This window comes from Rutidosis leptorrhynchoides, chromosome 3 (assembly GCF_046630445.1).
Source record: "Rutidosis leptorrhynchoides isolate AG116_Rl617_1_P2 chromosome 3, CSIRO_AGI_Rlap_v1, whole genome shotgun sequence".
NCBI lineage: Eukaryota > Viridiplantae > Streptophyta > Magnoliopsida > Asterales > Asteraceae > Rutidosis > Rutidosis leptorrhynchoides.
Genome location: NC_092335.1, coordinates 49,176,193 through 49,191,271, shown reverse-complemented (window position 1 = coordinate 49,191,271; position 15,079 = coordinate 49,176,193). Strand labels below are relative to the sequence as shown.

The 15,079-nt window shown below is 34.5% G+C and overlaps 3 protein-coding genes across 3 annotated transcripts; 1 reads left to right on the top strand and 2 right to left on the bottom strand.

Annotated features, from left to right (window-relative positions):
• The first annotated feature begins 503 nt into the window (after positions 1-503).
• LOC139896078 (PWWP domain-containing protein 5-like) lies at positions 504-3,483 on the top strand. The gene is made up of 2 exons (XM_071878659.1): positions 504-621; positions 771-3,483. The coding sequence occupies exon 2, from the start codon at positions 834-836 to the stop codon at positions 2,760-2,762; it is 1,929 nt and encodes a 642-aa protein (XP_071734760.1). The 5' UTR covers positions 504-621; positions 771-833; the 3' UTR covers positions 2,763-3,483.
• Positions 3,484-5,535: 2,052 nt separating this feature from the next.
• LOC139896077 (small ribosomal subunit protein uS12) lies at positions 5,536-7,047 on the bottom strand. The gene is made up of 4 exons (XM_071878658.1): positions 6,967-7,047; positions 6,137-6,292; positions 5,910-6,036; positions 5,536-5,813 (listed from the first exon to the last, which is right to left on the bottom strand). The coding sequence occupies exons 1-4, from the start codon at positions 6,969-6,971 to the stop codon at positions 5,673-5,675; spliced, it is 429 nt and encodes a 142-aa protein (XP_071734759.1). The 5' UTR covers positions 6,972-7,047; the 3' UTR covers positions 5,536-5,672.
• Positions 7,048-7,921: 874 nt separating this feature from the next.
• Positions 7,922-13,020, bottom strand: LOC139896076 (interactor of constitutive active ROPs 2, chloroplastic). Its single transcript, XM_071878657.1, has 5 exons — positions 12,835-13,020; positions 10,527-10,617; positions 10,200-10,368; positions 8,311-9,923; positions 7,922-8,218 (listed from the first exon to the last, which is right to left on the bottom strand). Exons 2-4 carry the CDS (start codon positions 10,544-10,546, stop codon positions 8,328-8,330), a joined length of 1,785 nt encoding a protein of 594 aa, XP_071734758.1. The 5' UTR covers positions 10,547-10,617; positions 12,835-13,020; the 3' UTR covers positions 7,922-8,218; positions 8,311-8,327.
• Between the last annotated feature and the right edge of the window lie 2,059 nt (positions 13,021-15,079).

The window sequence follows — 15,079 nt, the reverse complement described above, 5'->3', positions numbered from 1 at the left end:
GTTTAACAAATAGATGTGTATGAATTTTATGGTTATGCTTGATGAGAACTATAACGTTTTCAATAATTCTTATTATTTATATATTTTTGATACCGTCATTATTATTTTGTAACATTATATAACCTTTGACATTTTAGATTTACTTAATTGAGGAGTACCCGTATAACGCACGGCTCTTAAATCTAAGTATATAAATATAAATATAAATATAAATAAAAGTAAAATTTAATCATAAAAAGATAGGGTAAAAACGAAACTTAAAAAGAAATGGAGTTGATCCGTACATCATTTCAAATTTGCCATACACCACCAAATAAATTATTTAGACATTTATACCCTTCATTTGGTGGTGTATGACAAATTTGATGTGTAAAAGTTAGGGTAAAACTGTCTAAATAATATATTTGGTGGTGTATGGCAAATTTGAAGTGATATACGGATCGACTTCCACAAAGAAAACATAAGAATCAAAAACTATTTCTAATCTCCCGGACACGTGTCTACTCCAACTGGATCATCCCCATGCCTTTCTTTCTTTTCTTGTGTTAAAATAAACAAAAAAACAAGTCTCTTGTTTTACTACACAAAAACATCTGATTTTGCGACGTTGATTTACACAAGGTATGTATGTAACTATGTATGTATGCTGTGTATATATCTCTGTTATAGTCATCGCACACACACAACACCGATATACTAGTTAAACTTATTATGAATATTTATGTGTTTTTTTTTTTTGTTCATTGTTGATTTTATTTATTGTTTGACAGTTTCTGATAGTGTAATTAGGAAATTGGGTTTTGTTGTTATAATCATCGATCAGTTAAACCCTAATGATGGAAGCGTTATCCGATCATGGTGGAGGTGCTGCTGCAGCTAGGGTTTCAATTGTTGTTAATAATGGGGTTAATAAGGTTGGTGAAAATATTAGGGCAAATATAGTGAAAAATGGGTTAGATATAAATGTTTCTGATGTTAAGCATTCACATGCAATTAATCTTGTTGTTGATTTAAGCCGTTGTTTTGCTAAACAAAGTGATGTTGAATTTGGTGAAAAGGGAGGTGAATTTAGGGTTTCGGATTTAGTATGGGGAAAGGTTAAGAGTCATCCATGGTGGCCCGGTGTGGTTGTTGATCCCTCTGGTGCAACCGATAAGGCGATGAAATATTTTAAGAAAGATGGGTATCTTATTGCGTATTTTGGGGACCAGTCGTTTTCTTGGAACGAATCGTTTAATATTAAGCCATTTCGTGTGAATTTTTGTAAAATGGTGGATCAAGATGATGGTTGGGGTTTCATTAGTGCTGTGAATGACGCTTTATGTGAGGTTGCTAGACGTGTTGAGTATGGGTTAGCGTGTTCGTGTTTGTCTGAAAAAGTGTACATGAAGATTAAATATCAGACTATTGTTAATGATGGAATTAGGAAAGGATTTAGTAGGATTAATGGTGGAGATAGATTTTCAACTGTGAATTGTTTTAAACCTGTTAAAGTTGTTGACATTTTACAAGATTTGGCTACAGATCCATTTGGGTCAAATAGTTTGGAGATTGTAACCGTTGGAGGTCAGTTATCGGCGTTTAACCGTTGGAAAGGGTATTATCAGCTTCAGTTAAATGAAGTTTTAGATGAATTAGATGATAAAATTGATAGTGATAATCGTGCACTTGATTCGAAAGAAAAGGTGAATGCTTGTGGGAGACCACCAAAGCGTAAACTCTCATTTGATAGTGATGAGAGCCCGATTAAGAAAGTGAGATGCTTGTCGGATTTAATGTCAAACGGTAGTGAAATTGTGTCTGATGAGGAGTATAAACCTAAAAAAAGAGGCCGAATAAGGCAAGAGGTTGAAACCTATGGCTCTTTTAAGGGAAGTCAAAGTCAAAGTCAAAGTCAAACTGCAAACGAAGTTCTTTCGGAAATCTGCCAGGCTGCATTGGATCGAATGGGAAAGCAGCATAATATTGATTCACTCAACCAGTTTTCATCTGAGTTTAGGAAACATCGATATACAGAAGACAAGAAAAGTCAAACTGAAAGTCAAACTGCAAACGAATTTCTTTCACAAATCTGCCGGGCTGCCCTGGAACCGGAAGAACAGCATAACGTTGATTCACTCATCCAGTTTTTGTCTGATTTTAGGGAACATCGATATTTAGAAGACAAGAAAAGTCAAAGTCAAAGTCAAACTGCAAACGAATTTCTTTCACAAATCCACTGGGCTGCTCTAGAACCAATGGAAAAACAGCATAATGTTGATTCACTCATCCAGTTTTTGTCTGATTTTAGGAAACATCGATTTATAGAAGACGAGAATGAGAGTCAACCAGAAACAATCGAGATGGATGGATTTACGGGTATTGAAGATTCATATTGGACGGACAGGATCATTGTAACCAAATCTGATGATGAAGTTAGCCCAAAACCTAATAAAGAGAGTTTCAATGGTACTGCATTGATCCTAAAGTTTACGAATTTGGATTCGGTTCCATCAATTAAGAAACTGAATGAGATATTTAGACGTTATGGAAGTTTACAACAAGCTGAAACTCGATTGTTGAAGAAGAAGAATTGTGTGAAGTTGGTGTTTGAGAAACGATCTGATGCAGAAACCGCGTTCAGCAGCAGTGGGAAGTTTAGCATATTTGGACCGGCTCTCGTTAGTTACTGCCTTGATTATAAACCGACACCCCGGAAAACCGCTACAAACAGTGCTAAAAAGGCGTTGAAATCAGCAAAAGCAATGCAGTTTGAAAACTAGGTAGTGAAGTTAGATCCTCTTAATCGTTTTTGGTAAGCATATAAGACTTTTACTTTTTTCTGTATATAGTAAACTGCTTACCAGGAAACTTATGATCATTTTGATGTAAGAGAGATCGTTTTGGTTTATGAAAATACACAAGGTTCTGAAAAAGTAGCCTTTTTCTAGTTTTGTTTTTGATGATTGTCCAAAATGTGCATAAGCTGTTAATGTTATGTGCATCGCATATGTTCATGTGAATATAATGTTTTCAATGTGTATTCTTTATTGTTAAACCCTTAATCAAAGGGGTTTGGAGACAGAATCGCGATGGGCAAGAAATGATTCTTGTTTTGGTAATGTTATTAATGGAGTTTGTATGTATGTAATAGATGATGAGTTGAGCCAAGCTCGGGCCCAATTTGAGTACTCGAAAATGCCTAGTGACGTATTCTTGATAAAACAAGATGAATTTGGGGGTCTTGAATAGCTCGAAAAGGTCTGTTGGATCAAGTTGGGTATTTGGCTCAACACAGAAGCAGACATCAAGTCATTTAAAGCTGTATTCCTACTCATTAAAAAAGTTTTGAGGGTTTTATAAAGGGCTAGAGCAACTTCTTGGTAAGATGTTGCTGTTCAGAAAATTTTGGAAGGTGTTGATCGAATAACACAAGTAGGATTGTGAACTCTATGTTTATAGGTATGCAATTTGGTTGAGCTATAAACGATGCTCTTATTTTCAATTCAGGATTATGTTTCTAACTTCAAATATCAAGAATTTTTTTGTGAACAATCTACTCTGGTCTAAAAACTATTTGTTGTAGAGATAGCAGACAGCTAATACAGGAAAAAAGTATCTTAAAATTATAGTTGGGTTAAAATTCTGTTGGTATTACTCCATTTAGGTTTCTAATTTGAGTTGTTTTATTATAAGTGTTCGCATAGTAATTTAATCAATCAGATGGAGACATCGTCAATTGGTTCACAGGCATCGCAACAAGTCCTCTGTCCTACTATAGGTGCCACCACAACCTTTACAAAGTACGAACGATTGTCAACCGCTACATCCGGTGAAAATTGCTTGGCCAATCAGGGTGCGACACTTTGACTGGGGGAGTGTATAAGGACCTGATTGTCATTTTTAAAACTAGAGGGTGTACAATCTAAAACTTGACTATTTTCCAACAAGAAAGACATTGCACTAGAGCACTAGTTTTTTTAGCGAAAGAGAAGAAAATTACAATTGTATAACTCGATTAGTTTTCTTTCATCTCAAACTTTAGAACCCAATTTAACGGATTATTTTGGAAAATTTCTTTTTGAATTTTCTTTTCTCATCTCCTTAAAAATATCTAGAACGCAAAATTCATTTTGTTTAGTTGCCTGTTCTTTTACCTTTGCTCTAACATAGAGTATAGACTGGTGCAGCCAGGAAAAGCAAATTCTTATTCCTCTTAATTACAGAGAAGATGATATTTGTTTAATCCGTATTGATTCTTGTATTTAATCCATTTAAACCACTAAGTTGCGTTCGATTACCTTTTAATGGAATGGTTCAAACATTGAATACTGAACCATTCTGCATTTAACATGTTTGTTTCTAACATCCGAATCACATATGGTGCTGAATGGTTCATGATGTAGTGTTGAATCATTTAGAGCTGAAATATTCCCTTAATCATTTCTCCACACTTAATCAGCATTTGATAAATTATCCAACCCCTATCAATCTTAGTTAGTGGGTTATTCCGATCACAAAGGAGAGGTTCACTATAATAACCACCTAAATTATATGTAATATCCTCTTACATATCCTCTTACATTATATCAAGATTATTTATTAAATAATTTTATTGTTTTTTAATGCAAAATTTAAATAAAGTAATTTTTACATTTTAGATATTTTTCAATCAAAATCATTATCAAACTGATTATTTTCATTTAGAAGTCATAACCAGCTTCATTCAAATCCTTTTGAAACATTTAAATTATGAACCATTTAGCGCTAAATTATATTGTTTTATCAAACGCAACCTAAGTCCGGTTTAAGGCAACTAGACAGAATCAATCAACTTGATTTCTATACTCAAAATATCTTAGTAAATTTTTGTTGTGAAAACCGAAAGCGTAGAAAGTTGAAATTTTTTGATGCATTATAATAAACATTAAACAATAAACAATGCCGTATTAAAAGGAGGTTCTGTATACTGCAACAGTCTTAGATCTTAAACGTGGAACTGGCTAGTGAAGTTGTAATCCAACAGGGCACACCTTACGTCCAGTTCAAAATGAAACAACATTGAGCAGTCATTTGACTTGCCTATATTTGCAGTTCATATCTTTAGCATGCGTCATTGACAAAAGCTTGAGACGTCGAGTTTGGCTCATTTGATTCATCTTTTGCCATTTTAATAATGAACCTTTTCATTTTCGCTACTATTTTTTTAAACAATGTAAACCATGTAGTTTAATATGTTTATTAAGCACTATTTATAGATTACAATTTATACCTAAACTCAAAAATATGCCGGGCTTTACTAACATAACCCTAGTCTTACACTCCAATATCTGAGCAGCGTCGCAAAAGCTCGAGATAGGAAGAGCAGTTTATATAGAAAGATATAACGGACCAAGCCTTAACACTAACTAGCAACTTGAATTACCTTTCTAACTAGTAACTTCATTTTGAAGTCTCAAATGTTGAATTGAAAAACGGTGCATGTATGTTTTAATTTAGTGCAGCTGGAGCCAAAACCAGTTTTAAACTGCTACAACATAAGCTAGCCAAAAAGGAGAGCCACAATTGAGACATAGACATTAGGCAAGCAAGGATGACAACTGAGAATCCCAAAAATATATTTAAAAAACAGTAACATATGGTCTTAAAAGAGTAACAAAAGTTGTAGAATAAGTAGAGATGCAGCCATAAGCTTAAGACCTCGGCTTCTCTTTCTTCTCCTTAAAAAGAGCCAAAAGTGAAACTCCAGAAACCTTCACAACTTTAAATCTGACCCCGGGAATATCTCCCACAGCATGCCCTTTACGACCGAATCCAGCAATCAACACCTCGTCCTGTATAACAAAAAAAAAGCCCATTAGATTTAATCATGGGTAAGGTTAGCCAGCAAAAAACAGCTATTATTTTATAGAGAAAGACGGAATGCTTACATTCTCCTCAATGTAGTTCAAGCAACCATCATTGGGAACAAAGGCGGCTATCTTCTTTCCGTTTTTGATCAACTGAACTCTAGCACACTTTCTGATAGCAGAGTTAGGCTGCTTGGCCTCGATACCACTGTATAGATGTGAGAAAATTAACCTAGTCAGTATCAGACAAACAAATGGATCAAGCAAGGTTAATAAAAGAGTTTAAAAGAACTGTTAGTTTGTTTTACATCTTCTCAAGGACAATTCCCTTAGCGTGAGATGAACCTGCAAACGGCTTCTTCCATTCGTTACCAAGATGAGACTTCTTGTATGACTTGTCAGCCCACCTTTGCCTCCTGCGGTGGGACTTGAGCTTGCGTCCAGCTCCCATTCCATGTGTCTTCCTGCAACATGGCAACAACACAATCAATTAAGCACAGAAATAAGCAACTACGATTAATGAGTGAGCTGAAAAGGTCAAACAGTCAACATCGTGTACACTAAACAGGCAATTGTAGCATATCATCAAAGCCACATGTTAGACCATATTTTTAAATTAATCAAACTACATATCATTTCCTTACTGTATTCACCAAATGATACAAGAAAAAGGCATTAGGAACAAGTATTCACATTGATCATTTTCCTTATATTAGAATGATACAAATAGTGACAGATCAATTAAAGATAAGCCACAACTGTATATTTCACACCAAATGTTTATATTTATGTTATCCAAATAATATAAGCTAATGTTTTTTTTTTTTTTTTTATTTTCTTCTTCAAAGATACATTTGCAACAATTAATCAAGGTATACATATACGGAGTATATAAATCTCACAGCTAACGAAACAAAATTTGAGTTAATTTAAGGTCAACCTTCTATATCCTCGTTACCACATTAAATAAGCCAAAAGCTTATGAAAATTTATCAACGTTGTCAATGAAAAAGAGCTTAAATGAAAGCACGTGTACCATTTGGACGAATTTTATACAGATAAAACCTAGATATTACCGATGAACACATAATTATAGATGTAAAAATGTATGAATTAGATCTATGAATGTAATACGTACCCCATGTTTGCGTTTGGTTTGCCTGAACAAGTGTTTGTCTTCTGAGCTACGAGTAAACCCTAATTTTGGAACGGCGATTTTTCTCTTTTATAGCGTTATCCTTGCTGATGATGAATGGGTCTTTTTTGGGTTTTGTTTTTGGGCTTTGAGGTGCTTTTGGGCCATTAATTGGGTTGGAAATAATAACCTATATTTACATAATTTATAACTTTTTAGTTTAATTAGATAAAACATAAAAAAAAAAATTAAAATAAAAATAGATCAAAAAGAATTACAGTACAGTAGACTACAAATCATGAAAACGATCCGAAAAAAAGTAGCCTCCGGATAAAAAGAAGCTGCACAAGGCAAAGCGAGACGGAAAAATTTCCAAAAACAACAACACCAAGCAAGAAAGGAAAAGGGAGCGCACCAACTAATCTTTGATGAGATCCAAACCATGAGAAACAAAGTCCAGCAATCCAAGTCGCTAGTTAAAAGCTGAGAACGCGAATAAGCAAGCAACATAGGAATTGTATATATCATCAATATGAGAAAATGGTTTGGCACCCCAGCCTAGGTTCAGGTGCCACATGTCAGTCTCGGGTTGAGTACATACGTTTGCGTTTACTATTCATCAACCTTCATATTGAAATTGCAATTGATTTGTTAGTTATATGATCACAAAAAAATTTAAAAAAAAAAAAAAAAAAAAAAAAGTGGAAAGAACATAAACGTATCACATGTCAAATTTTAACGTATCACATGTCAAATATTAATATGATTAAGAGGATTGGTGATTGGTAAATCGATCAGGTTGGAAGAAAATCATTTTTTTCTTCTCTCATATGTGGTAGAAGAATAAAGAAAAGTAAGTTTTCAAAAGTAATTATAGACTTCCAAATCATAAATGGTGGTTTACAAATATAGGGATTTGATTTAAATACGAATAAGAACACACTCGATTCATATCCATATATCCGATCTATTATTTTTCCTACCGATGACATTCAAACAACCTGCAACTTTCAGAATCAATGTTGCATTTAACTAGAAAATGGGAACAATATTATTACAAATCCTTGCATTCTCCATCAAAATGCAACACCACCACCACATCTTGGCAGGTCAAATGTCAAATTCAAAGTCAAATTTCATTACATTTTAAACTTCACTATACAGAAGCAGTCTGCAACTCCATTCCCTCCAAATCATAAAACTGAATTCCTAACAAAAGCATCTACCTTCATTCATTGAACTCCAATCAACAACCCTGTTCACAAACAAATATACAATTCACCAACATTAAAAAAGATTAGAACACGTAAATGTCTCAAGCTTAATCAAGATTTAAGCAAATTATACCTGGTAAATGTCTACAACTACTTCTGTCCTTTCTTCATAAAGACGTTAAATTTCTTCAACATGTTACCATTCTTCTTCTTGGGTGACTCAACCTCCAAGTCCTCTGAAAATGGAGAACTCAACTTACCACCAATAGTGTGTGAATCAAGAGAGCCGGTTCGATCCACATATTTACCATTATTACCGGTCGAAAGCATGGCGGCAGCCGTCTCTGCAGCCTTTCTCCACTGGTCTGACTGCACTTTCAGCCGCCTTAACTCCGCTTCCATTTCTGCATTTGCCGCCTGAGCCAAATCCAATTGCTCGGTTACCCTCACCACTTTTTTACTACTTTTATCTGCCTCTTCAGTTAAATAACCGACTTTCAGTAAAGCTTCTCTCTCTGCAACTCTTGCAGCTTCTGCAGATGCAACAACCTCCTTGTTTTCTTGACTTTTCTCCATTTTTAATATTTCATTCTCCTCTGTTATGTTCTTCAATTCGGTTTCTTTTTCAGCCATAACCCTCTTCAGCTCTTCGAAATCCGCATCTAACTTCGTTTTTTCAGTATCTTTCTCGCTAATTAGTTCTGTTTTCTCCAGCTTCTCATTCAAGTTCTTGTTTTCCTCTGATATGTTCTGCAGTTTGTCTTCTTTTTCCTGTAATTTCGCCTTCAAATCCTCCAATTCAGCCTTTACTTTTTCCAAATTTGCCTCCAAGACTGCAACTTTTTGGCATGATTCGGATCTTGTTTGTTCCACAAGCTCATACGCGCTTCGAATCTGCAATGTGCTTTGAATATACTCTTCTTGATACCTTTTTTCAGCTCCCTCAAGTTCCCCTTTTAACGTTTCCACCTCCATTTTCACACATTTAAGATCCTCTTGATTGTCATCATCATCATCATGATTATCATCACTACCATCATCATCATCCTTATCTTTCACCTGAAGTTTGCTAACGGTTTCTTCTAAAGAACTCACTTGAGATTTTGATTTTTCCAACTCAATAGCTAAAGATTCATACGCTTCCATAGCTTTCACCTTCTCTGACATCAGCGTCTCTTCAGTTGACTTTAAAACTTCCAATTGTTCCCGGGTTTGACTCACGATTTCCAAAGCTCGAGCTTCAGAATCTTTCGAGTCATTTAATTGAATCTTGAGTTCTTCAACAAAAGCAAGAGCTTCAGATAGATCTAGCCTTAATTTCAGCATCTCATTATGAGCCGATTCTGCACGATTAGCTTCATTAGCTTCAGATTCAGACACCTTTTCCAGCTGAACCTTGAGTTTCTGGACCTCGTTCTTGGCAGCGGCTAAGGCTGCAGAGTCCATAGAATGATGCTTCTGAACGGCATCGAGTTCGGATTCCCAGGCCCGGTCACGGTCCTGTGAGATCTTTCTGAGTTCTTGAAGTCGAGATTCTTCGGAAGCCGAAATCTCATCGAGTTGTTGTTGGGAATCTTGAAGCTTTTCCAACATTTCTGCAAGCTGTTTCTTGACCTCTTCGGCTTCCTCGTGGGACCGTTTCTTGCATACCTCTGATTGGCTGAGTTGATCGTTAGCTTTCTTAAGTTCTTCTTGAAGATGAGCAAGTTGAGTTTCTAGTTCCGACACTCTGCCCGTACGTTTTTTCTGCACATTATACATACAACTTAACAATATGTGCAATATTAGTCATATAAAAAATGGAAGATTTGGCAAAATTTTAATCCATTTACTCGTCAATCTGTCGCCTTTTGTTATGTTTTATTTGTAACGGGTCAAACAGGTAATATAAACAATATATTATTAAAAAGCTAAAATAAAGCAATAGTATAAAATAAGTAATGGGTCAAATGTTCCTGCAGATGTTGGGTTTCTGGTCAACCCAATCTTGCCCACTTTGCTAATTCTAGTTAAAGTAGATACCTCGGATGTTGGAGTACGAGGTGATTTACGTTCAACAATTTTCGGACTTTTAGCTTTAGGTGTTCTGCTTGATGGATTTGGAGACGACAAGTTGTCTGGAGAAGCTCCTGCAGTTTTGAGCTGCCTAGCAGTTTTAGGTGTCCTTTGTGGCACCTCCAATGTTACACCTCTGTTTTGATTAAAATTGTATATCGTATATTAATAAATAAATAAATAATGTGATGGTGTTAGTAATATGTGTTAAAATGAATATAGACAACTGCATTCAAAAATGTGTTTCAAGCAACAAATTAACTACTACTGATACAAAGAGATTGAAACTCATACCTGGTCTTTGGAGTTTGCATTGTCTAATTTACCCTTGTAAATATAAGTCTGTAAAAAGGCCCACTTGAATAAAGCAGTTGACCCACAATTCCTATAATGGGTTTCAGAAGAATGCTTGGATCAGAAAGAAAGATTTGTTTATATAATATATGTATGCAATATGCAATGCATATGTAAAAGTAAACCAACATATGATGTCATGTAGGTAACCCAAACTTTAATCAATAACAACTAAAAGAAACCAAACCAAGTTTTGAACAAACCTTCAAAGGAACTCAATACTCCATATAAACAACCCCCACTCCCAACAACCTAACTAACACTACAACGAAACAACAAAATCTCACTGCATTCCAAATACGATAGCGACCCATAGATATTTTGGTATTCATTTTCAGAAAAAGGTTTTTTAAACTAAACTACCTTATTGCGTTTATGGATCGTCATCCGAAAGATTTATCAAATGGTATATAAGAGAACTGAGTGATGGTCGAATATATTTTTTAAAATAATTGCAAGGGACAATGAGTGAAGGAGGTACTAAATTGGATTTACTAAATCAGGAAGAAAAAAAAATTATTCTAATAGTTGGAAAAAGGAATTACAAGGGAGAAAGTCGTAGCAATAAGAAGAAAAAAAAAAGACAAATCCATCTTTATACTTTTCCTCTTTAACTTCTTTTTCAGTCTTGTGTGTTAATGATGTAGTTTATGAACATTGTGATTTACACAACATCGTACCAAATAAAATAATACTAAAAACTATACATGCAATGATCGTCAATACATTTTGCACTATGGTAGCTCCAGAATGCTGAACACGTTCGTCAATACTCGTGTTTTAAACACAACTTCTATTCTATTGTTTGAAACTTTTAAGTGTAAACTGTATTTAACACTAGAATGTCAGATGAACCTTGTGAGAGGCAAGTATTTGGAATCACTGACGAGGGAATAACCCACTCACCCGATCATTTTCCACGCACACGAGCGCTTTCAGGCGGAAACCCGAAAGCATTACAGGGTCACAATCCTTAAACCATCCTGAGGCAGGTGGAGCGGGCCGAAATCCTAGAATACTGGTCGGTAAAACCTACCCGGGGTCACTCCATAAATCGGGTAAATACCCTAGAATGTTTTAAGGGAGGGGACTCGAACTTGAGACCTCCCACCCCCATCCAACACACAAAGTGTTGGGTGTACCATAAAACTTTGACACTATTACAAGGGGACTGTTTTCACTGTCAATCCTAATTAATTTCCAATGAATAAACAAAAACAATAAAAGCGTATTCTTCAACTAAGCGTTGCCTTGGTACATGATGACCTACTACTTGAGGTTTGGGGTCCAATGTCACTTCTTTTTTTATATAGATATAAAATATAAATTTTGAGTAACAGAATTAACATAATAATAATTAAAACAGCATCTTGAAGTCCACACATAGATCCAAATATGATACTTCCAAGTACTAAAACAAAAGTACAAACATTGTTTCTAACTGTAAAACCTTATATTTCACAATGTAATATCTTAATCATCTGTTTCAAAGTGTCTTAAAAGGATAGGTAGGTAACATGTTAAGTAATAAGTAACTTGATAATAAAACAAACCAAATAAGGCAATGTGTTACTAATTAATTAGTTAAACCCGCGGAAAATATTATGGACAAAGAAAGTACTGTGAAGTTTATTTATTTATGTATTTTTACTTTATAAAGTACAAGAAATCCCCAAAATCTGAAGAAAAAAAATATACAGTAATTAACATACTGACACAAAAACATATTAAGAAATGAACCCAAAAGTGATCTGACTGGGAAGTTAGTCTATGAAGAAAATAGCTTGCTGCATTCAAGTTTTCAAGTTAGTGGATTTAATACCATCTTGAAATACACATATTAAACAGTATATAATAGAAGAAAAAAAAAATCTTTTTTTAGATAGAGGAGAAGGTCCCAATAAATGCAATAAATTCAAGTTTGAAAAACTTAGATCTACCAAACAAATTCTCTAAATCATAATACGCATACAAACACAGACATTGTTAAAAATATGATCATTAACTATTAACTACTATTATAGAAAGAAAACAGTAATAAAAAAGATGCAGATTTACTTGAGAGCACACATAATAAAATAAATAATTTTGGACTTTAAAAAAGAGACTAAATGCACATTTAAGTAATATAAATAGCTCATAAGCACTAAATAGCAGTTTACATTTAAAGTTTAACATTTTTGCATACCCAACTGAAAAAATGAAAGAAATATTAAAAAAAATAAAATCAAAACATTCAAAAACTTACCAGAGAAAAGAAAGATGTACTGTATGAATCAAGAAGTTGGCTAGTTTGTCTGCAATGCAACTGTAGCAACCTGAAAACCCTAATTTTTAAAAGTATAAAGAAAATGAAGATGAAAATGAATTGTTTGTGTTTTTTTTCTTTAAAGATATTGAAGTGTTTCAGTTCCCAAGTTATGCCAGTCTCTTCTCTTTCTACAAAAACTGAGAGGAGTGTGTGTTGTTTTGTGTGATTTTTATTTATTAAATAAAATTTCCTTGGGTGGGTTCAATCTTGATTTTACTAGTTCATGTGCACGCGCTTTTTGATGTACACGCTCTGTGCACGCTCCTGTAGGCAGCGTCTGCAGAAGTCACATGGTTATGGTGGGGTTTTATACTGAGATTTCAAAATTTTGGCTATATCAAATACGTGAGATTTTGATATTTGGATAAGATAAATACTTGTGGTTAAAATTTCATATCAAAATTGTTTTATAACTTAGCTTATACTCCGTACTTTTTTTGTTTAAACTTAGCTTATACTCCGTACTTTTTTTGTTTAAGGTTAACTCACATATCTGCCACGAATTTATCCACAAATGTATACATACCTACTACTACAAGGCTTAAACTTCAACATCTTAGTTGAAGACCGCTACACTATAACTTGATTTATACTTATACTTTGTCCAAGTATCTTAATCGTTCCCACACCACGTGCGTGTGTCAAAGCGCAATAGATGGGAATTATCGGTTATGACCTGTTTGCGATTCAGGTTTCTCGATTATGATCAAAATTTCCCGATGATGAATCGGTCAGATCGGGACCTAGATTCCTCGTTCCTGATTAAGTCGCGACCAGATCATGATTGAGTCACTCTCATTCATCGCACAACAAATCTGGTCGCTCTTTACGACGTGTGGGTCAAGACCTGTTCGTGGCGTAGATTTATTGATCATGACGTGGTCGAGACATATCATGGCCGCACAATGTGCACTGCACACCGCAAATAGTAATGCAAATAGTAAACGGGTTCGCAATCATGACTCGCACGTTGCGTAATGCACATTGCACTCCGCAAATGGTGACCATGTTCGTGGTGTGTGTTGTGTGATGACCGAACAACGGCTCGTGACCGAGAATTCTAGATCGCGATTAGATTAATACCAAATCATGACCAAGAAATTTAATCTGTTACCATATTTTGACCGGGTCATGACCGAGAATCCCCACTCGCCGTACAACACACATGTGCAGTGGGCGAACGAGTAGGGTATTTTTCAAAAATTTGTAGAGGCAAATTGTCATAAAAGTTTTATACTCCGTAAATGGTATCATGGTTACTTTCCGATTTTAATTTGGCATGTATAGCAAAGTCCCCCTCGGGTGATCTCAATCGATGTCCCAAAAAAAAAAAAAAAAAAAAAAATGAAATGGTTAGTGATATATCCATTTTTTATTTTGATATATCAACTTATTTTTTTGCATAAGGTACTTGTACAATATATATACCGAAGCATGCTATAAGTGGATTTTTCATAACTAGAGTTTCAATATTGAAGCCCTATGAATCGATTGCTTAATGCTTACCATCATATGATTGATGTGTTTATTTAACCCAAAACGAAAGTGACTATCTTTTTCTTCAAATGGTGGGAGTGCAATAGTGCATGATCAAAATGAACTATCAACTACTTAAATATACAAAACAAAATTTTGTTCATGTGACGTTACTAAACCTTTGCTTTCTTTTGAATGGAAGCAACTAGTGATTATTTTTCGTGCTTTTCAAATCTTGATATCTACTCAACCTTCAACGGGTCTATCAAAGTATTATCTATACAACTATACAATTTTCTATACTACCACACTCATTTTTTTTAACCAAATGACATATCAAAAAACATGACATGCACTTATAACAATTAAATAAATAATTAATAAACTAAAACTAAAAGGAACTTGCATAAAAAAAAATATGTGAGACGAGTCCAATAACGAAAATATAACCCGTCAAATATCACAAGAAAATAAGAAATTGAATAGAAAACTGCTAAGAAGATAGGTTTTGTTTGTTTTTTAGTCTGCGGATCTTATGTAGTACCGCCGCAGACATTTTTTTACCACAGACTGTTTGCTAATTTAAAGACATAAAATAAAATAATGTATTATTCTGTCGGCAAACTTATAGACTTAAAAATATGTTTCTAAGTGTTGCAGACATAATTAATTTATTTAGCAGACATATACATTCAAAGTAATCAAA